The 22932-nt window shown below is 40.7% G+C and overlaps 1 protein-coding gene and 2 non-coding genes across 3 annotated transcripts; all 3 read left to right on the top strand.

The window, feature by feature from the left end:
• Positions 1–13280: 13280 nt before the first annotated feature.
• Positions 13281–16716, top strand: LOC138680564 (uncharacterized). The gene is made up of 2 exons (XM_069767915.1): positions 13281–14698; positions 15072–16716. The coding sequence occupies exons 1-2, from the start codon at positions 14560–14562 to the stop codon at positions 16094–16096; spliced, it is 1164 nt and encodes a 387-aa protein (XP_069624016.1). The 5' UTR covers positions 13281–14559; the 3' UTR covers positions 16097–16716.
• A 4236-nt stretch (positions 16717–20952) lies between these two features.
• LOC138639784 (U5 spliceosomal RNA) lies at positions 20953–21068 on the top strand. The gene has a single exon (XR_011313352.1). It is a non-coding gene; the product is annotated as a U5 spliceosomal RNA (small nuclear RNA).
• A 100-nt stretch (positions 21069–21168) lies between these two features.
• LOC138639786 (U5 spliceosomal RNA) lies at positions 21169–21286 on the top strand. The gene has a single exon (XR_011313354.1). It is a non-coding gene; the product is annotated as a U5 spliceosomal RNA (small nuclear RNA).
• Positions 21287–22932: the final 1646 nt, after the last annotated feature.

Here is a 22932-nt window from a genome sequence, read left to right as displayed (position 1 = left end):
GCAGATAATACTTATTTGCATATGCTTGAAAGTGTGAATGCAATAACAGATAGATGATATAAAGGTGTTCCTGGATTTACATTTCAAAAACCTTAATTCCCATATGTGTGGATTGAAGGGTTTATCTTACCAACATAATCTCTTTAAAATATTTAGCCAAGCAAGAATCTTCATCAAAAGGAAAAGACACACAATGGCAAATAATTTCATGGTTCTAGCCTTAGCAAATGAAGAGCGAGGTATTGTGGTTAAAGAAGCACTCCCATCAAAGTTTTCATTCACTTAATATATTGCAATCATCATATTATATAGCACTTATAATTTCTCATTTTGCCCTTCTACCCAGCTAATTATTCTCTGCTCTATGTTGGAACTGGAAATATCTTGTCCCTGTATTACTCAATCTCCTCTTCAACTCCTGACCCATCTGCTCCACTCCTTCCCCCTGCCATTAACTTTTGCAGTGACTTATGACTCACGCGGAGAAAATTGACCTCCTATTTCTACATAGAGCTTAGAAGGATTCAGCTAGTTAGTTTTTAATCACATGAAGTCAAAGACTCAATGGAAAACAGAATTAACTGTGTAGAAGGGCAAAATGAGCAATTGTAAGTGCACAGTGCTATATAATACGATGATTGCATAAACATTTTTCATGGGAGTCCTTTTTTAATTGGGTGAGAGGCCTTTGACAGAGTTCTGTGGACAATACCTGAATAGAGAGCTCGATTTCTTCCTCTTAAAGGAAAGTAAATTATTTCTTTATTATAGAGCTTGCCTGACTTAAACGTCTCCCTATATCAGTTCGTGGACTATGCATGTACTGTAGGTGCAGCACTCCATAGACAGAAATTCAAGGAACACCAAAGTGAGAATCTCTGTGCTATACATTGTGGCTTCAGACTAGGTAGACTTACCATAATGTTACAGTTTTCCTTAAAGGAAATCTGTCACCCCCTGGACTCTTTGTATCTACTACTATGGGCATACAGGTAATTGAATGATTAAACCAATCTTACTATTCCACATTGAGACTTTATATCTGTCTACAGATATCTGAAGGACTGTCACAGTGTAGATGGATCATCATTATTCTGTTTGCACATGGAAACACAAGAAGCAATAGAATGAAATCGAAAGGAAGAAAATACAGATTAGAGATTAGAAAAAACTTTTTGACAGTGAAGGTGATCAATGAGTGGAACAGGCTGCCATGAGAGGTGGTGAGTTCTCCTTCAATGGAAGTCTTCAAACAGAGACTGGACAGACATCTGTCTGAGATGTCTGTCAGACGCTGCTCCGATGCCCTTCAGTGCAGAAGCATTGCAGAGTATTTGATCAGCGATCAAATGCAAAGTAATTAAAAAGTGTAAAAATATCAAATAAAAATCCCCAAATAAAGAATAAAAAATATTAATGCAATAAATAAGTTTATTTATGTAAAAAAATACACATATTTGGTATCGCCACATCAGGAAAGACCTGCTCTATAAAAATGCCGCACTAGTTAACCCCTTCAGTGAGCACCACATAAAAAAAGGAAAAAACAATGCTTTATCATCGTACTGCCAAACATGAAGTGCAATAAAGCACAATGAAAAAGACAAATATAAATAAAAATGGTACCACTGAAAACGTCATCTTGTCCCGCAAAAAAAATAAGCTGCCATAAAGCTCCATTAGCGGAAAAATAAGAAAGTTATAGCTTTCAGAATAAAGCAATGCAAAAATAATTATTTTTTCTATAAAATAGTTTTATGTAAAAGAACCAAAACATGAAAAACATTATAAATGAGGTATCGCTGTAATCGTACTGACATGAAGAATAAAGCTCAATTTTACCACACACAGAACGGTATAAAAAAATCCAAAAAACAATTCCTGAATTGCTGGGTTTTGTTCATTCTACTTTCCAAAAATTGGAATAGAAAGCGATTAAAAAATTTCATCTGCCCGAAAATGGTACCAAATAAAAATGACAACTCATCCCGCAGAAAACAAGACATCACATGACTCTGTCAGCCAAAATATGGAAACATTATAAACTTCTGTTAAGCACCTGGGGTTTCAAGGTGTTCACCACACAGCTACTGTAGATAAGTTCCCTGAGGAGTCTACTTTCCAAAATGGTGTCATTAGTGGGGAGTTTCCATTGTTTAGGCACATCAGGGGCATCCGCTAATTATTCCAGCAAATTTTGCATTCAAAAAGTCAAATGGCGCTCCTTCCCTTCCAAGCTCTGTAGTACACTCAAACAGTAGTTTTCCCCAAAATATGGGGTATCGGCAATTGTATTGTCCATTTTCTCCTGTTACCCTTGTGAAAGGAAAAAAAAATTGAGTCTAAAAGAAAAGTTTTGTGAAAAAAGTAAAATCATATGTAAAGCGCCATAAACTAAATGGCGCTATAATAATAAATAATAATAATAGTAACAATAAATGTTTACTTTTTCCTTCCAGTTGTTGCAGTTTTTAGAATGCTTTCAGTTTTGGGTATTTTCTGTCATAAAGGCCCTTCAAAGTCACTTCAAATGTGATGTGGGCCCTATAAAAAAAGTGGTTTTGTAAATTTTGCTGTAAAAAAAAAGAGAAATCGCTGGTCAACTGTTAACCCTTATAACTTCCTATTTTCTTTTATGTTTCAAAAATTGTGCTGATGTAAGTAGTCATATGAGAAATGTTGTTTATTAACTATTTTGAGTGATATGACTCTAATTTAAGGGCATGAAAATTAAAAGTTTGAAAATTGCAAAATGTTTTACATTTTTGACAAATTTCCAATTTTTTTCACAAAACAGACGTGTCATATCAAAGAAATTTTCACACTATCATGAATTACAATATGTCACGAAAAAAACAGTCTCTGAATCAGTTGGATCCATTGAAGTGTTCCAGAGTTATGACTTCATAAATTGACAGTGGTCAGAATTGAAAAAATTGGCCTGGTCAGGAAGGTGAAAACAGGCAGGTGAAGGGGTTAAAATAGATCATACTGATTAAATCTAAAAAAAGGAAGAATATTTGTTATTGCTCTGCAGATCTCTAGCGCCTTGGCAGCACGTTGACAGACGTAACAATTAATAAACCTAAAAGCCATCAATCTTTATATTACAATTTAAATCCTCAGTCACAACCCAATTTTCCAAAGTATTTATTAGAGAATTCTGTTGCCCTAAGGTACTTGAAACTATGATTGATTATTACAAAATCAGGACAGGATGTTTTTGAAATTTGACAATCTTTATTTATCTGAATAAATAAGGGAATATTTTAGGATATTGATTGTAAAACAAAATGCACCGACAAAGCTATCACCACAAGACTATCAAGACTATGTGCAAAAATGACGCCTTTTTTAAATCTAGATAAAACCACACGATCTCCAGCTGTATGGTGGATATGTGAGATGTCGGCCCCCCAAAGATATGGTTTTGATAACCTATGCATATTAAAACAAATCAAAGGGCGCTTCATAGCACAAGACTTAGTAAAAAGATGGTGCAAGTGTGGTATATGTGCTCACCTCATGGGGTTATGCTTAGAGCACATCATCTTCTTATGTCTACTACAACTACAGATGAACTTGAAGTCACTGCCAGATCTCCTTGTACCGAATAACTAGGGCATTCGGTCTTGAAATTCACTCTAATACTGGAAATTAAAAGTGAATTATGCCAGCCAGCGCCTTCCTCAATAAGCCAAGAAATGGAGAACTGTGGAGCTTCTTTTCGTTCTTTTATAAGTAAGGTGTACATCTTGTTTTCGGGACAGACGCTCCTTTTTGTCAGCTAAAACACCACCATACCAAAAGATAGGTAACCAATATTATATGCCAGAGCAACCCCATGTACTTTTCATTTCATAAATCAAAAGTACACAAGAAATTAAGCAGATTTGCAATATATCATATGGGAGAAATCTGCATCTTTCCCCGCTAGGACAGATCATTCTTTTAAAAATGTTCAATTCCTGATTAAAACCTGTATTTATTAAAGACAGATTGTTCCATTACTGAGATGGTTCCTCTCTCCTCCTCTCTACATAGATTCTTATTAGTACCAGCTGCCCTCTCCTATCTCAGTAATGCAAAAATAGTCCTCATTGATCAGTTCTGGAGGAGAAAGAAGCAGATTTCTCCGATAAAATGGATGAAATCTCAGAATCAGTTGGATATGTAAAAACATTGTAGAGGAATTATAGCATAAAGGGAAACATAATATTTGAAAAATTTGGGCAGCTCAGGAAGGTGAAAACTAGTTTAGGCAGGAAAGGATTAAAGTTCAGGAGTGTACTAGGGCAGGGGTCCCCAACTCCAGTCCTCAAGGCCCACCAACAGGTCATGTTTTCAGGATTTCCTTTGCATTGCACAGGTGATGCAATTATTACCTGGGCAAGACTAAGGAAATCCTGAAAACATGACCTGTTGGTGGGCCTTGAGGACTGGAGTTGGGGACCCCTGTACTAGGGCATACATTTTTTTATTTAAAACATGTAATGGTTGAGCCACATAAGAGGCTTATTCTAGAACATAGTTATTGACCTCTGTGTGGTTGAAGAGTATCGGCAGTGCGCAGGCGCCTGGCCTCTCTGACCTTTCCAGCGCCTGCGCACTGCAGTACTTTGCTCTGCCCTCAACAGGGCAGAAAAAGTACGCCTGCGCCAGAGCCACGGCATGAAGACCCGAAGAGGACGTCTTGTAATGAAGATGGGAGGCGCCGGAGCGGACCTGAGACACCCATTTGACTGGACCATCAGCGGGACCGCTCCTGGGTGAGTATAATCTAACCTCTTTTTCTCATCTTTCAGGTAACATCAGTGGCTTATCTACAGCATTACAGGAATCTAATGAGCATCCATCGGAATTGAGAACCAATGCATACTCAGTACAGCAGGGACTAGCCCAGCACCTAAAATGGAGGGCACTGATGATGCTTCGATTCAGAAAGGGGGCAAAGGCTGCCGCAGTGACTGCAGCCTCTGTCCCCTGATGATGCTTTATTTGAGTATCACAGCATGCACTGGGGATTCTCAATCAAAGTGTCCTCAAAAATGAAATAGCAGAAGATAGTGTACTGAAGAAAGGATAGGGAATTTTTCATTAAAATATATTTGAAAAAAGATCACATTTTGACATTAAATAGATAAGAGTTTAGGATGAAAATAAAATTAAGCTTTGGACCACTCCTTTAAACAATGCATCCCATATTGTATAGTGTCCTCTTGGTATATATAGTGCTGTGTCTTATTACATAGTATCTTCTATTATATAGAGCACTATGTTATTTATAATGCCATTTATAGTGTCATTTTGCACCTTCAGATTTGCACCAGAGCACCTGTTTGTTAATCACATCACTTATCACCTGATCTCTCAAAGGGAATCATATGACCTGTCACGTGATATATCAGGTCTTGTGGGCCACACTCCTAAATACGTAATAGTCCCTCACTATGCTAAATAATACCCATACTGGTCCTCTTATGATACATCCCTGTCCCTCCCGTATCTATAATATTACACTGGGAGCGTCACTCTGTCCGAAGCCTTTGTAGACTGCGCAAGAGCTAGCACCTGCGCAGTCTGGACCCCACAAAGTGACGCATCCGGGGATGAGAATTGTGGCCCAGGAGATTGCGGTATGAGAAACCACTGAACGCATAGCATGATCTCCGACGGAGAAGCAGGGACGTGCCAGGAGGGTGAGTATGCGATATTCACCTGTCCCCGTTCCACCGCTGGGCTCTGTTTTCCGCATCCTCTGGCTGTGACGTTCAGGTCAGAGGGCACGATGACTTGTTTAGTGTGCACCCTCTGACTGAACAGTCACAGCCAGAGGACCCGGAAGACAGAGCAGCGTGCGGTGGTGGAACGGGAACAGGTGAATATCGCAAGTGCCGGGGGCCTGAGCCAGCAGCGACTCCAGCACCTGACCACATAGCGCGCTGGTGTCCCCTCCTGCTCAGGTCCCCGGCACTCGGCACTCGGCACCCAGCAATGAGAGGTATGTAATTTTTTTTTTTATCGCAGCAGCAGAAGCATACAAGGCATATTATGCTATGGAGCATCTTATGGGGGCCATCAACCTCTATGGAGCAGCATGCGGGGTATATTATGATATGAAGCATCTTATAGGGGCCATCAACCTTTATGGAGCAGCATACGGGGCATATGGATGGGAGCAGCACATGACAGAATGGGGGCGCAGGACGGGAGTAGCACTTGACAGCATGGGGCGCAGGACGAGAGCCGCACATGACAGGACGGGGAGCAGGATGGGAGCAGCACATGACAGAATGGGTGCGCAGGAAGGGAGCAGCACATGACAGGATGGGGGCGCAGGATGAGAGCAGCACATTACAGAATGGTGGCTCAGGATGGGGGCAGCACATACCAGAATGGGGGCGCAAGATGGGAGCACCGCATGACAGGATGAGGCGCAGGATGGAGCACCACATGACAGGATTGGGGCGCAGGATGGGAGCACATGAAAGGATTGGGGCGCAGGATGGGAGCACATGACAAGATGAGGGCACAGGAAGAGAGTAGCACATGACAAGATGGAGGCGCACAAAACAGGATGAGGGCACAAAATGGGGGCTGCACATGACAGGAAGGGGGCACAGGATGGGAGCATCATATTACAGGATTAGGGAGCAGGATGGAAGCAGTACATACCAGGATGGAGACCATATACCAATATAAATGTTCGCCATCCAGGGGTAGGACGGGTTCAATAGTTAGTATACTATAACAACCACATCATCCCTCCCCATAAACTAATCCTTCCAATATTGACTCCCATACTGTGTTCTTACTGAATTTTCAATTCCACTAAGGAGCCTTAACCTTTCCCTCCTTTGTTAAGCACTCTTTCACACAGCCCCATTTACCCTCCACAAAGCACCCAATGTAACCCACATGCAGCCAGCACACACGTCACACAGCCAGCAACCCCGTGTACTCACCATATACAACCTGCATCTTCCTCCATGTACAACCTGCAGCCACCCTATATGCAGTTTACACCAACATATACCACCTACACCCCCCATATACAGCCTGCACAACCCCCATATGCAGCCTGTATCCCATGTGCAATCTGCACCCCCATATACACACTGCACCCCTATATACAGACTGTACCTCATATACAGACTGCAGCACCTCTATATACAGACCAGACCCCATCCCCATATATAGACTGCACACTCATATACAGACAGCACCCCCACATTCAGACTGTACACCTATATGCAAAATGCACACCCCATACACAGACTGCACCTCTATATATGGATTGCACCCCGATATACACACTGTGCCCTTATGTATAGACCAGCTCCATATACAAACTGTACACCCCATATGCAGACTGCACACCCCATTTGTAGATTGCACCCCATACACAGACTGCACCCCCATATACAGGCTACACCCCATAAACAAACTGCAGTGTGGCAGATAGAAACACATCCTACTCACCCCCTGTACCAGTGCTGTATTAGTGATGTTGGTGGCTGGACTCCCAGCCTCTAATGGGTTGCTTCATACTCACTTCAATTGAGTGAGACTTCCCTTGGGTGGAACAATGTTTTGTGCATGGATGAGACCAAACAAGAGCTTTTTAGTTTAAATGAGAAGATTTATATTTGGAGAATGAAGACACTGCATTACAGCATAAAAGCCATGCCATTTATAAAACACCTTTGGTGATAGTATTACGGTTTGGGCCCGTTTCGCTGTATCTGGACCAGGACAACCTGCAACCATTGATGAAACAATGAACTCTGAATTATACCTGCAAAGGAAAAGGTCAGGATATCTGGGTCATACAGCAAAAAAACAACAAAAAAAACAATACTTACGTCGTTCTACAAAAGAATGATGAACGAAGAAAAAAGTTACAGTTTTGAAATAGCCAAGTCAAAGTCCTGACCTTAAACCTATAGAACTGTTGTTGATGGACCTGGAGTGACCAGTTCATGGTAAAAAATCAACATAATAGAGTGGAGAAGCTGTTTTCTATGGAGGAATGGGCTAAAATTCCTCCAAGTCGATGTGCAGGAATAATCAACAATTACTGGAAACATCTAGATGCAGTTATTACTGGACAAGGGGGTCACATCAGATATAGAAAGCAATGGTTCACAATGTACTCACAGACATGCAATATTAGAACTTTTTCCTAATGTAAAAATATGACAAAGTCTAATATTTTTCTAACTACTTGTTTGAGTTGGTTCTCTATCTACTGTACTTGTAGGACTTATGTAAAAATCCCGTGCAATTTTAGATTAATGTTAAGCAGACATATGAAAAATTCTGAAAACTTTCAAGCACTACTGTAAGCCCACGCCGGGGCCATGGCAGTATGTGAAGGTGTCTGATTTCGTCTTTGCTACATAAGAGTATGCCACCTCTTTTAGTTAAGGCTGAGGGGGTTCTTTGAGCTATATATATAGTTTATATATTATTTAGTTGGTGAAGATACTATCAAATAGCAAATTACAAATGTTGGCTATGGCACCATTCCACCTTGTCTGACCTCTAATCATGTGTTTTTTGAAGGTGTACCCTGGGTAACCTTTTTTTGTTTTGATAAAATAGATGATTATTTTAGAAGTAGTTAGCAACCACTGGCCACCGGATGGGTGAATGTTGAGTAAGTGCAAATTAGAGGAGAGAATATGCTGAGCAGAATCATGCAGTCAAAATGCTTCACATTCCTTCTTCCCCACAAAAGGCAGGTCAAGAAACAAGGAATGACTAGATGGATTATAGTGCATGCCGCAAATATTTTTTCAAGCAGAGCTCAGACTAGTATATCCGATCATGTAAACAGCACACTATATGTGTAGACCTGGGTGATTCTCTTCGGTATGTTGAGCCACAGAAAACAGTTTCACAGCTGTTCTGTTTCTACCCCCAAGGGCATACCTGCCCCCTTCAGAAACCCATATGTTTGAAACAAAAGGCGTTTTCCTTCGCCATATATACCAGTCAAAACAATCTCACCTGCCAACAAAACTATCCTAAAGAAAAAGAAAACAGTTTTTTTAAGCTTTAGCTCCCCATCGGAGGAACATCATTGCACCAGAAATTCTTTCCATGCATGGTCGAGAAAGCAAAAAAGTACAAAGTCGTGTTTTCAGTCATTATACATGAATAGTGCTTGATTCCTATTTTTTTAATTGTGGTGAAAAAAAGATGGTTTAGGATTTAAGAATGCAAATAACTGAACATAATCCACACAGAAGGCAGAAGAAATTGCTTCCAAATTAATCCAAGTAACACAATATGGGGATTTAATTGTAGGAAAAGTCTTTCAATGGATATAGTTCACTCTGTTACTATATTATTAATGTATCACAACATAAAGTATTGAAAAGAACGTTATGAGAACAGTATATAGCAGCGACACAGCCTTAGCACTTTACTAAGGTGGTCTCTGTTCACACTTAGCATGGGCCAAAGTATACAAAGGCATTCACTAGAGAGGAGCAAATTTATTTCAGCAGAATTCAATTCACAAATTTTACAAAAGATTGGATTCCCCAGCATAGGATTTTTTTTTTTGCAATTCGCCAGAATGAATTCAACAAAACGGTGGCCAGCTTGTTGCAAATTTGCTGAAACGGAGAGGGCCAGCAAAAGGTTTAAAAAAATGTATTACTCACTTCATCACTCTCCTGTCCAACTGCACATGTAAGTCAATATTCGATCATTTGTAGGAAACCGGGGCCAGGGCAGAAGACATGGCCGACAGTAATCCCTGTATCACCCGCTGGCCCTGTCCCTTTAAAGTACTCTGTGCCATCAGGGTTTTCCTGGTACGGGACTGTTACCTCTGCAGATGATACCAAGAATAAAGAGTCACAGTTGGGTTTCTCTTCAACTTCAACTTGTTTACTCAGCACAACGTTATCCAGGGCACACTCAATTACAGCATTAGGCAACGATCTCTCTGTCCCTTGCCTCTTCTCTCCGTCGCTAAGCGTGCCTTCGGGATCGTCCATACTATACGGTCCCTCAGTGTCCTCAATGACCAGTATTTCTGCCTTTCTTGGGGGTATTCCCTGCCATTCCACCCTGGTCCTCAGAATAGCGGCCCAGGCAAAAACCTGCCACATCTTGGTGCACTTTCTCCCACTCCACTTAGCCTTCTTCTCTCCAGCAGCTGCAGCCACACATATACTGCAATGCTGCTCCTGTAGCTGCTGTACCATCTGTTCCTCATTCTGGCCCCCTGAATATTGCTGCTGGGCCCACTCTTCTTAGAAGAACAATGCGGAGCACGATGTGCCCTGGGCCAGCCAGCCCTCTGTGAACAGCACGGGCGCCCAGGCCCCAACTGAACTAAACAGGAGACCTAACTGTCTTATCCCATTGTGCCCCTCCTATCTTAACTATTCCCTATGCTATTCTAAGCTAGACATATACCTATGATGCCCTCATCTAGTGGCCAACTTGAGGTACTGCTCCCCTAACACTATACTGGCCCGGGGCACTTACTTTCCCTAACAACAGTGTAAATCTGCAAATACATGCCAGAGAACAAAAACAGAAGGGAGGGCACCATCAACACTAGTAAAAAAGACGATAAAGGGGATCTACCCAGAGATATGTCAAATAAGGGTATACAAAGCACAAAAAGAAAAGAGACATACCAAAACCTGGGGACCACCCTAAATATAAATATATGTATAAATTTTATTTATATGAATCCGAACAACACATACCACATAGACAGTAGAAAGAATATAAAACCAAAAGGATTAAAAACACCAATACTAGAGACCATCCCAAAGAGAGAAGGTGAAAATAAGACCCCCTGGACCCCAAACAATGGGTCTAGTATGCACTTGACAAAGAATACATCATATATGAGTAGCTATACAATAAATAGTTGTAGGACATGGGACAAGAAAAAAGGGGGTACTGGTAATGTCAGTATGGACAGAGTATTATGCCCATAAACCTAATGAAAACCAATACAACAAAGTGGTTGGTTGATCAAAGTGCTACAATAACATTTATATGCACATATATGAAAAGCCCACCCAAAAAAAATAAATAAATGGTAGACCTTATATAACCAGCCAAACTGTACAAAAACATCCAGTACCCAGATATTGACAACTGAATAAATTGATTCAACTGCTAGAGGACACATACATATATATCCAGCATATAGCTGTAATGCATGAAGAGTGGGGAACTAACCCCATCAGTACAAATAAATGCCAAATATATCTACCACAGTCGGATGCATAGTGTCAAACCACAAAAGACAAAAGGTGTAGTACCCACACAAAACTATCCATGAGGAAAATGCGCTGTAAGGCCAGAATATGTATAACAATAAATAAATAACAGAGTAGATTGCTGTCATCCACAGCGCATATACACATGGAGAGAGAGTGGATACATAACCTATTGAAGCGTGGCAGGGGAGCCCGAGAAGACCAATAACGGCTGCTGATCTAAAAAATCATGCTCCAAGTCCCATGTCCGAACAAAAAGGAAGTGCGAGACCCGAAGGAGGGGTCCGGGGGGGGTTAAACACCCGACGCGTGTCGCCACATCTGTGGCTTCATCAGGGGTAGAAAGTGGTATGAGCCATTGGATTCCGATACAGGTATAAGTACTTTACCCGATAATGAGGGATCCTGAACAGCTGTGAGAAAAGGCACAGCATACAGCCGGAAGTGATGTAAAGCCGGAAATAAACACTGGTGTAGCGGCTACAAAACAGGTGTACAAAGATGGCGGACGAGCAGACACAATGCGCGTGCGCAAAGATCGCAGTGATGTCAAGCCGGAAATAAACGCAGGTGTAGCGGCTATAATACTGGTGTACAAAGATGGCGAATAGGCAGACACAGGGCGCGTGCGCAAACATCACAGTCAGCTTAGATGGAGCCCGCCCACCTGCAGTAACGTAATACACAGAGCCAGAACAGACCGGAGATAGCGGCGCTTATTACAGTAAGGAGTCCCACAATAGAAACAACCTAATCATATATACAAGAAATCTCGCATCCAGCACCAAGGCACCCAAATATAGAGTGACCAGAGCTGGATGCGAGAAACTACACTAGTCTAGTACCACACCTGTGCAGATGGATCTAGACCATAACTCCTGTCATAGTGGAGGTATCTGCTCCATGAATCAGTAGATGACCGCATTAAGTCCAAATATGCATGCTACATCAGTACCAATTAGCAGAAGACACATGTATAGCAGTACGAATCCTCCCCACTATGACAAGTGAAAGATACCAACATGCCCACATGAATAAGACTAGCGCCACCCTCCCAAAGATGAACATCAAGTGGAAGTAGTACATAAAGAAATTTTTACATCCCCAACAACTCAAGGCATATAGACGCATATACCTATTAGGGAACGCTATCCATATAAAAAGAAGAAAGAAACCCACCTAAATGTGTCCCCTACCAAAACGGTAATAAGAGCACATGAGTAGTATATAACAGATGAGACAAGGCCATGAGTAAAGGGCGTCTAAGGTTTAATAGATAGCAACCCTACCCAAAAAAAAAAAAAAAAGGGGAGGGGGGGAGGGGGGAAGTGGCATAGGTACAAGGGGCAAAAGCTATTTATCCACAGAAAATGTAAGTACATACACGCTAATTGAAAAAAAAACGCTAATTAATCAGAGCACTGCGGAAGCAATTCCAAAGTATAATAAATTAGTACATAAATACCACAGAGTAATGGCTCCAATAGCGACGTATTTAACTGCAAGGCGCACATTCATAATAGTAATCCCATAAGGGCCAAACCTACCAATAGCCAGATGGAAACCAACAAGAGTTATTATAGTCGCTTACAAATTATAGAGTAGTTGTAGCTCCCATGAATGTATAAACCCCACAAAACAGAGGGCTTGAACAACAGGAAAATAATAAAGCTAATCCAGAGGCAATAGTATCTATAAGTATTAAACCGAACAGAGGCCAAGGCTGAAGAAAAAGAAAAAAACAAACAAAAAAAAAAAAAAACCAACAACAAACAAATACAGATGCACCCCCCTAAGGTAAGAGTTTGGCTGGTCATATAAACCTGTACATCATCATATAGACAAGTTCCACCAAAAAAGGGTGGTACAGATACAACATCCCACCTGAGGCGCAACAAAACCCATAACGAAACAAAACTAAACTAATAGAAAGAGTCCTGAAAAGTCTATAATTGTTTGTAGTATCCTGTGAACAATAATTCTTCATTCAGGCCTTTTGGTGCAAGGCTTTGCTCATTGAGCATGACCAGATTTTGCTTAGTAAGACCAAAGAAGAAATTAAGGTTTGTGAGGGCAAACTTAATGACTTTGATAAAGATACCTTTGTTACCACATTTCAATTGAAACTCAAAAATATTATTGACTTATTTGAGAAAGATATTATTGCACGGAAGAGGAGTAAGTTTCACAGGGACAAATCAGATTTTTTGAGTGGCAGAGCATTTAAATGGTCTCATCGGGGTAATCGCCGCCCCCTAATGGATGGTTCTAAAAATACGGATATGACACCTCTTGGAGAAGAAATCCCATCCAGCGATTTTTTATCCTCGGACCCCAGCGACGCAGAAGGCGCCAGCGGAGGGGTCGCAGAAAAAATCGGATACAACAAAAGAAAAGGCAGAACGTACCGGAATTGGTCACCATCGTACAGGAGGGAAACCAGACTCAACAAGAAACATTAAATGTGGCACCTCAAGAAAACACTGTGGAAGGTAACCTTCAGATTATCAATTTATCATCATATGTGTTATCCGATGTCGAACGAGAGGTACTGTCTAAAGGCTTGTCTTTCTCTCCCATGAGTCCTTTGAATAAGTTTATCCTGATTAAGGACGTATATTTGTTTTGTCGGCAACTTACGTTTAAATTACTTTACCATCAACCATCTCTTGTAGACTCTCTTCTGGATGATGAGAGGCAGGTCTTCTGTGACCTCTTGGAACTTTTGGAGGATAATGAGGCACCCAACGGCATTGGCAGATTCACTAGGAGATTGCCTTCTCAGGCTACTCCATCCTTCTCCTTATTTCCTGCAGTTCAAATCTTTTTTGACAGAGTTTGTCACGACATTGAGAAATTGAAGCTGGATCATCTTAGACATAACAACTTTGGTAAGAGGGAAAGTCTTGCTTTGCTTAATTTGAAGAGGAACACTGCTTTTGTGATTTGAGAAGCAGACAAGGGGGGCAATGTAGTGCTGTGGCCCCATGACCAATATCAGAAGGAAATTGCCCGCCAATTGAGTAATGATCAGTATTATTTCCAACTGCCCTCTGATCCCACCATCTTTTTCAAAGGGCAAATTGATTCACTCATTGGATTGGCAGTTCAAGAGAACATCATAACGAAAAAAGAGGCTGATTTTCTTACCACTCCTTCTCCTATTGTCCCTACCTTCTATGCCTTGCCCAAGGTCCACAAGTCCTTAGTGGAACCACCTGGCAGACCGATAGTGTCCGGCATTGGCAGTATTTTTGAACGGCCATGTATTTACGTGGATTTTTTTCTACAGCCAATGGTTAATAATTTAAAATCTTTTACCAGGGATTCTACCCATCTGATGCAACTTGTGGAGGATCTTGTTATACCTGATGGGACCCTTCTTGTGACCATGGACGTCGAGTCCCTGTATACAAGTATTGTACATCAAGCAGGTATGCAGGCGGCTAGCTACTTCTTCGAAAAAAATGTCGGATCGACCTCAAGAACTGGATAGCTTTATTTTGAAACTTCTGTATTTCATCCTGGACAAAAACTATTTTGTGTTTGACAGGAGGTTCTACAGGCAGATTTCAGGTACTGCCATGGGTGCACGGTGTGCACCCTCTTATGCCAACCTCTTTCTTGGGTGGTGGGAGGAGACTGTGGTCTATAAACACCAGGGATTTAATTCAAATGTCTTGGTCTGGCAAAGATACATAGACAACATTTTGTTGTTGTGGACGGGCTCTCTAGATGAATGTAATGGTTTCATTGCGGATCTCAACTGTAATGCTCATAATATTAAGCTTACATCTACCATTTCAGACCAGACAATCGAATTCTTGGACATCAGACTCTCCATCGAACAGTCGAGTATTGTTTGTACTCTTTATCGGAAGCCAACGTCCACAAACAGTCTCCTCCATTATACAAGCTTCCACCCACAACATCTTAAAAATGGCATACCTAAGGGTCAATTCCTTCGACTTAAGAGAAATTGTAGTAAAGAGACAGAATTTGTACAGCAATCCAGGGATCTCTCGGAACGTTTCAAAAGGAGGGGATACCCACAGAAGAATATCTCTAGGGCATACCAATATGCACGTCAACAGGATAGGAAAAATCTTTTTCAAAAGAAGGTACGTGATTCCTCTCGTCCACTGTCATTGATTACAACTTTTAATAACCAGTGGTCGGATATTCGGCATGTGTTGGAACGTAATTGGGGCATCCTGATGAGTGACACAAGAACTATCCCTTTTATTTCCTCCTCGCCCTGTCTTGTAGCTAGGAGGGCTAGAAATTTGAAGGACAACTTATGCCACAGCCACTATCAGAGACCAGTGACTAAACTCAAGGGTGGCAAGAGGACCTTTGGCTCTTATCCATGCGGCAATTGCAACATATGTCAGTTTATGATTGCACAGGACGGATTTTCAGTTTCTACTTTGTCTTTCCAGATCCAGCCGAAGGAATTTTTTACATGTAGATCACGTAATCTCGTCTATGCCATATTTTGCGACTGTCCAAAGATCTATGTGGGACAGACAACGCAGGAAATAAGGAGAAGGATGCAACAACACCTTTCCAATATCTCTACGGCCAAGAGAGATCGGGACAGAAGTAAAACGTTAACATCAGTTGCTGCACACTTTCTGGATAGACACCATGGAAAGACTTCTAGCTTTAAAGTGATGGGTCTGGAATCCGTCAAGATGAACATTAGGGGAGGTGACATTCACAACCACCTGCTCCGTTGCGAGACAAAGTGGATATATGAACTCCAAAGCCTTGCACCAAAAGGCCTGAATGAAGAATTATTGTTCACAGGATACTACAAACAATTATAGACTTTTCAGGACTCTTTCTATTAGTTTAGTTTTGTTTCGTTATGGGTTTTGTTGCGCCTCAGGTGGGATGTTGTATCTGTACCACCCTTTTTTGGTGGAACTTGTCTATATGATGATGTACAGGTTTATATGACCAGCCAAACTCTTACCTTAGGGGGGTGCATCTGTATTTGTTTGTTGTTGTTTTTTTTTTTTTTTTTTTTTTCTTTTTCTTCAGCCTTGGCCTCTGTTCGGTTTAATACTTATAGATACTATTGCCTCTGGATTAGCTTTATTATTTTCCTGTTGTTCAAGCCCTCTGTTTTGTGGGGTTTATACATTCATGGGAGCTACAACTACTCTATAATTTGTAAGCGACTATAATAACTCTTGTTGGTTTCCATCTGGCTATTGGTAGGTTTGGCCCTTATGGGATTACTATTATGAATGTGCGCCTTGCAGTTAAATACGTCGCTATTGGAGCCATTACTCTGTGGTATTTATGTACTAATTTATTATACTTTGGAATTGCTTCCGCAGTGCTCTGATTAATTAGCGTTTTTTTTTCAATTAGCGTGTATGTACTTACATTTTCTGTGGATAAATAGCTTTTGCCCCTTGTACCTATGCCACTTCCCCCCTCCCCCCCTCCCCTTTTTTTTTTTTTTTTTTGGGTAGGGTTGCTATCTATTAAACCTTAGACGCCCTTTACTCATGGTAGATATATTTGGCATTTATTTGTACTGATGGGGTTAGTTCCCCACTCTTCATGCATTACAGCTATATGCTGGATATATATGTATGTGTCCTCTAGCAGTTGAATCAATTTATTCAGTTGTCAATATCTGGGTACTGGATGTTTTTGTACAGTTTGGCTGGTTATATAAGGTCTACCATTTATTTATTTTTTTTGGGTGGGCTTTTCATATATGTGCATATAAATGTTATTGTAGCACTTTGATCAACCAACCACTTTGTTGTATTGGTTTTCATTAGGTTTATGGGCATAATACTCTGTCCATACTGACATTACCAGTACCCCCTTTTTTCTTGTCCCATGTCCTACAACTATTTATTGTATAGCTACTCATATATGATGTATTCTTGTCAAGTGCATACTAGACCCATTGTTTGGGGTCCAGGGGGTCTTATTTTCACCTTCTCTCTTTGGGATGGTCTCTAGTATTGGTGTTTTTAATCCTTTTGGTTTTATATTCTTTCTACTGTCTATGTGGTATGTGTTGTTCGGATTCATATAAATAAAATTTATACATATATTTATATTTAGGGTGGTCCCCAGGTTTTGGTATGTCTCTTTTCTTTTTGTGCTTTGTATAATCTGCAAATACATGTCACAATCAGACATATACTGTGTACAACAAGAGTAATACACATAAGGTATAGCAATACTCTTATACACAGTGGTAATACACTTTATGTGTAGCAGTACCACCGTGTATGAACACATTAATGAAATACAATATGTTAACGGGGGTTGGGGAGAAAAAGACACAATATTATTATCACATCCCCTACACATTCACACCTCTTCTTTTTGCTTTTCATGATTGCACACATTGTTTCCAGCGGTGGTATAATTAGAGTCCTATGGGGTCCGGGGCAAAATATGGAACTGGCCCCCACTCCACTAGCATGCTAAATCCTATAAAACATGACTTTGCCTTGTAAAGAAATTACAGATAAAATGCACAAATCCCACAGAAAACGCAGCACTTAAGTCATTTTCTAAGTGATATTTCTAAATTATACAGTCATACAGTTATCGAATAACAAATATTTTCTTCATACTGTTATTACACCAAGAAAAATATCAATAATATTACATACAAGCTGAAAATACCACCACACCTTTATCATATGTTATCACCACATACAGTAGTGTCTGAATGTAACCGACATCTTGTTACTAAACAAAATCTACTATTCCAAAACCAATATAGCAATAATACAGCATACAAGGACAAATACCACCACAGCATGGCCAGGTCATATCAGTATGTAGAATGCAAATAACAAAAGACTGACCATCACTTCCAAACAGAAACCAGGTGTGCAGAGGTGAAAACTAAGAGTGTCCACCTCCATATATTACCAACAAATAAAGTTGCACTTTGTAGCGCTATAGCATGAAAACATGAAATATAAAAAATACGAATTGCTGTACTGCTCTAGAAAAAGGAAAAATTAAGAATGCTTAGCAATTAAATTGACCTATTCATGTGTACCCAGCAGCCGTGATAAGGTGATTCTCGTTACTGGGAACCACCTCTGGTGTTTTTAATCATAGCAGGATCCTTTCTACCCACATAAGGTTGATAAATTAACTGAAATGTATCTCTCTATTGTCACTAACCTATTTCTGTTGTTGCTATCATCTTCTCAGACTTCTGTGATTTACATTATTTGTATTTACTGCTGGTTAACCCATCATTTGCTGTAACTATCACAAACTGTCAGTAGAGGACGTTCACATTATTTGCATCTGCTGCTTGTTATCCCATTATTTGCTATAAGCATCTTGAACTTTTATTCACATTGCTATTACTGTGTTCACATTACTATCATGTGCTGCAAGAACTGATATTAGAGATTGTTCTTAATACATTACAATCTGCTGTGTATTATATAACCTACATCTGCTGTGGTTAACCCATTGTTTGCTGTAAGCATTGTGCAATGTCATTTAGAAAGTAAAAATAAAAACAGCAAAGCTTCTGATCTTTCCTCACCTTCATAATGAGCAAATTCATCCTTCTCCATTGACCGCTGCAGGCACTGCAATGCAATGATATAATTATACTGCTTACCCCGAAAATAGTGGTGACAATCAGTGGGCCCCCTCCCTGGCCCTTTGGGCTCAGGTGCAATCGCATCCTCTGTGACCATGGTTGTCACTTCCTTCCTCTTCGCCTGCTTTACTCTGCTTCTACTGCCAAGTAGACCTTTTATGTCACTGCACACCATGCAGTCTTGCAACATCACTATGTGCATCCCTTCAGGGGCTTACTAGACCTTGGGCGACCCATGTCAATTATCAAGATGTTATGGCACACAATGACATCAAAGCCCACTGGATGACGAAAGCCCTGGCATAGAGTGAAAGAGGTTAAATAGAATGTGTGCTGCCTGGGAAGGTAAAAAGTACAGGTGCCAAGGACTGAATGGTGAGCTGCTGTGAAGGCAGGACAGTTTAAAGGTAAAGTGAGTATTTTTTATTACATCCTATGTTTTCTTATTATGTTCTGGGGTCTGGAGATACCCTTTAAAATATAACTTTTACTACTGGAGAGAACCTAGAACATAATAATGAACATTTAATTTCCCTGTTAAATTTGAGACATTTGTTGAATTTGGATCTCATCAGGTTTGATCATCTCTAGAAATCTCTAGTATTGAGTTGAGCTACAATTCAGGCCACATTCTTCGACTAGAGTGACATATTTTTTGGAAAAACAAAACCCTTATTTCTAAATGCAGGCAACCCCTTTAACTTCTTAGAGCCAGTTTTGTTCTTAATGACAAAGCCAATATTTGCAATTCTGACCACTGTCACTTTATGAAGTTATAGCTCTGGAACGCTTCAATGTAACCCACTAATTCTGAGACTGTTTTATCGTGACATACTGTATTTCATGATAGTGATAACATTTCTTCGATATGACTTGCATTTATTTCTGAAAAAAACAACCTTAACCCCAACACAACCCTAACCCCAACACAACCCTATCCCCAACACAACCCTAACCCCAACACCACAATCCTAAACCCAACACAACCCTAATCCCAAACCCTAACCCCAACATAATCCTAATCCCAACACAACCCTAATCTTAGCACCAACCCTAACTCTAGCTCTAATAATAATAATAATAATCTTTATTTTTATATAGCGCTAACATATTACGCAGCGCTTTACAGTTTTTCACACATTATCATCACTGTCCCCCAATGGGGCTCACAATCTAGAATCCCTATCAGTATGTCTTTGGAATGTGGGAGGAAACCGGAGTGCCCGGAGGAAACCCACGCAAACACGGAGAGAACATACAAACTCTTTGCAGATGTTGTCCTGGGTGGGATTAGAACCCAGGACCCCAGCGCTGCAAGGCTGCAGTGCTAACCACTGTGCCACCGTGCCGCCCATGACCCAGCTCTAACCCTAACCCTAGCTCTAACCCCTACCCTAATACTAGCCCCATCCCTAACCCTAGCCCCAACTTTAACCCAAGCCCTATCCTAACCCCAGCTCTAACTCCAACCCTAACCCTAGAACTAACCTCAACCCTAGCCCCAACCCTAACGCTAACTGCAAAGAATGGAAAAAATACATTTTTTAAATGTTATTATTTTTTCATAACTAAGGGGTTGACAAAGGGGAGTGATTTACTATTTTTTTTATCATTGTGAGAGGTCTATCACAGTGATCAAAACGAACCAATAGGAAAAATCTATTGTTGCCAGGTGATGGCTGGCAGATCTCGGCGGGCGCACTGCGCATGTGCCCATCATTTTTGTCTGGGAAAATTACATGGAGAGCCAGGGGATAAAGCCAGAAAGTTCAGGGATGCTAGAGGTACTGGGGGTGGTCGGGGGACCCCATTTCTCTCTCCTCTGGTATGTTAGGAGGGAAGTGGCAATCATTTGAATATTGTAGCCATGGATTGCCTACTTCTGGGCAGCGTGACAGGTGATGCTCTGGCAGCAGAATGGAACAGGATGGGCTGTTGCCCTACTGGCAGCGTGTTGACGTTTTTGTTTTTCCATCACCAAATCATGCACCCACTTCTAGGTGGTCTCCCTGGGCCAAGTGAGTGCTGCAGCCATGGTGGTAGATCTGGAGGAGGCCCTTTCCCAGTATACTCTGGCTTCTCTTCAGAACATAAAAATATTTGACCTTTTACTGAAGATTTCCATGGAGAGGAGCAAAACTCAGTTTTGTGGCAACTTTTGCATGATCCAGCTTGCTGGGGCTTCCTTAATTGGATTCAACAACAGAATGAAGGAATAGGTGGGTGGGGTTTTGGTGGAAAACTGAACCCTGGGTTTGCTGGGAAGTGGCCCTCTTGCCCAGTATAGTCTGGCTTCTCTCAGAATGTAATTTTTTTTTCTCCTTTTACTAAAGATTTCTGTGGAGAGGAGCAAAACTAAGTTTTATGGCAATTTTTGCATGCTCCACTATCCATAAGAAAGAAGATAGCTTATTGATCAATGGGAGTCTGACCTTTGGAACATCCCCTCGATCCCGAGATTGGAGCTCTAGAACTATGGAACCAGGCTCTGCAGAGACCCATCTTGAATGGAGCTGAGGTGTATATACTCAACCTTGGCTCCATTCATTGTCTGTAGGAAAGTGGAAAAATGCTGAGCGCAGAACAGTCCCATTCTAGGTTTTCATAGCTAGAAATCTCAGGATCGTGACGGGTTGTAGATACAGACTAAAAAGGAAGCTTTGTGACTTGAGAACACTGGAAGTTGAACTTTCTGGACCACAAAATGGATGTGAATTTGAAATCAGCCTATTGGTGCTGTATACAGAATGAGTGTACAATAGTATATTTTATTCATTTTCACTTTCAAAACATCAACCTTTTTATGTCACAAGTCAACCCCTTCAAAGGTTTATCTCCATTTTGGCTCTGTGGTTTGAACTGTTGACTGTAGTAGTACCGGGATTAGTATTGTCAGGTTACAGGGTACAAGCACTTTCACCCCTCTCTGCCAGATGCTACCAATCACTGCTCAGCAGTTGAACAAGCATTAAGCAGTCTTAGATGCTTAACAACTTCTGAGAGGGAGGGGTTAAAGTGCCTACCCCCAGAGAAAACTCTTTAGAAGCACTCAGTTGCAAGCTACAAGCAGAGATTTTGCAAATGGCAATACAAATATCTCGCTGAGGATCTGTTTATACCAAGGAAGGTGACGGGCACAAGGGGGCATTCTTTGCGTCTGGAGGAGAGAAGGTTTTTCCACCAACATAGAAGAGGATTCTTTACTGTTAGGGCAGTGAGAATCTGGAATTGCTTGCCTGAGGAGGTGGTGATGGCGAACTCAGTCGAGGGGTTCAAGAGAGGCCTGGATGTCTTCCTGGAGCAGAACAATATTGTATCATACAATTATTAGGTTCTGTAGAAGGACGTAGATCTGGGTATTTATTATAATGGAATATAGGCTGAACTGGATGGACAAATGTCTTTTTTCGGCCTTACTAACTATGTTACTATGTTACTATGTTACTTGATAACGCCAGAGCAATTTTCATGCAAATATGTGGGACTTAAATCCCAATATAACATGTAATTGTAAGACATAAAAAAGCTCTGCAATCACAAGAGCATTCAGACTCCTTGTTATCAACTCATAATTTTATATAATGAGTCCTCGGATGATATAATGATATAATGATGTGGGCACACCATATAAGAAAATGCCAACAGAGATTCATTCTAAGAATTATAATTTTTTTGTATTTTCTTATTTAATATAGTCTAAAGTTTAACCCTTTATGGACACAGCCAGATTTAGTCTTAAACTTGAGTCAGACTAGCGTATAAAAAAAAAATCGGTCTGATGTTGATCCATTAATGTAGGACGAGTGTCATGCGAGTACAATTCGATCTTTCTCACATAGTATCCGTATGACATCCATATGACATGCATAGGCAATCTGTATGCAATGCATTAACATAATCTTTTACATACCGTAATTCTCTATTTAATTTAAAGCTAGTTTTCAAACTAATAAAGCAATATTATACAGATACTTTGTTAGTATCTTTGATACTAATAAAGCAATAATATACAGATACAGATAGATAGATAAATACAATAGATAGACA

The sequence above is a fragment of the Ranitomeya imitator genome, chromosome 5, assembly GCF_032444005.1.
Source record: "Ranitomeya imitator isolate aRanImi1 chromosome 5, aRanImi1.pri, whole genome shotgun sequence".
Lineage (NCBI taxonomy): Eukaryota > Metazoa > Chordata > Amphibia > Anura > Dendrobatidae > Ranitomeya > Ranitomeya imitator.
Note: the sequence above shows the minus strand (reverse complement) of the source record. Positions and strands in the feature narration are given on the sequence as shown.

What these genes read in the sequence shown, in the direction of transcription:
- LOC138680564 (XM_069767915.1), top strand. Translation starts at nt 14,560, where the DNA reads ATGGTTAATAATTTAAAATCTTTTACCAGGGATTCTACCCATCTGATG. An exon ending in AAGTATTGTACATCAAGCAG is followed by an intron (nt 14,699 to 15,071) that starts GTATGCAGGCGG and finishes CTACCATTTCAG; the next exon opens with ACCAGACAATCGAATTCTTG.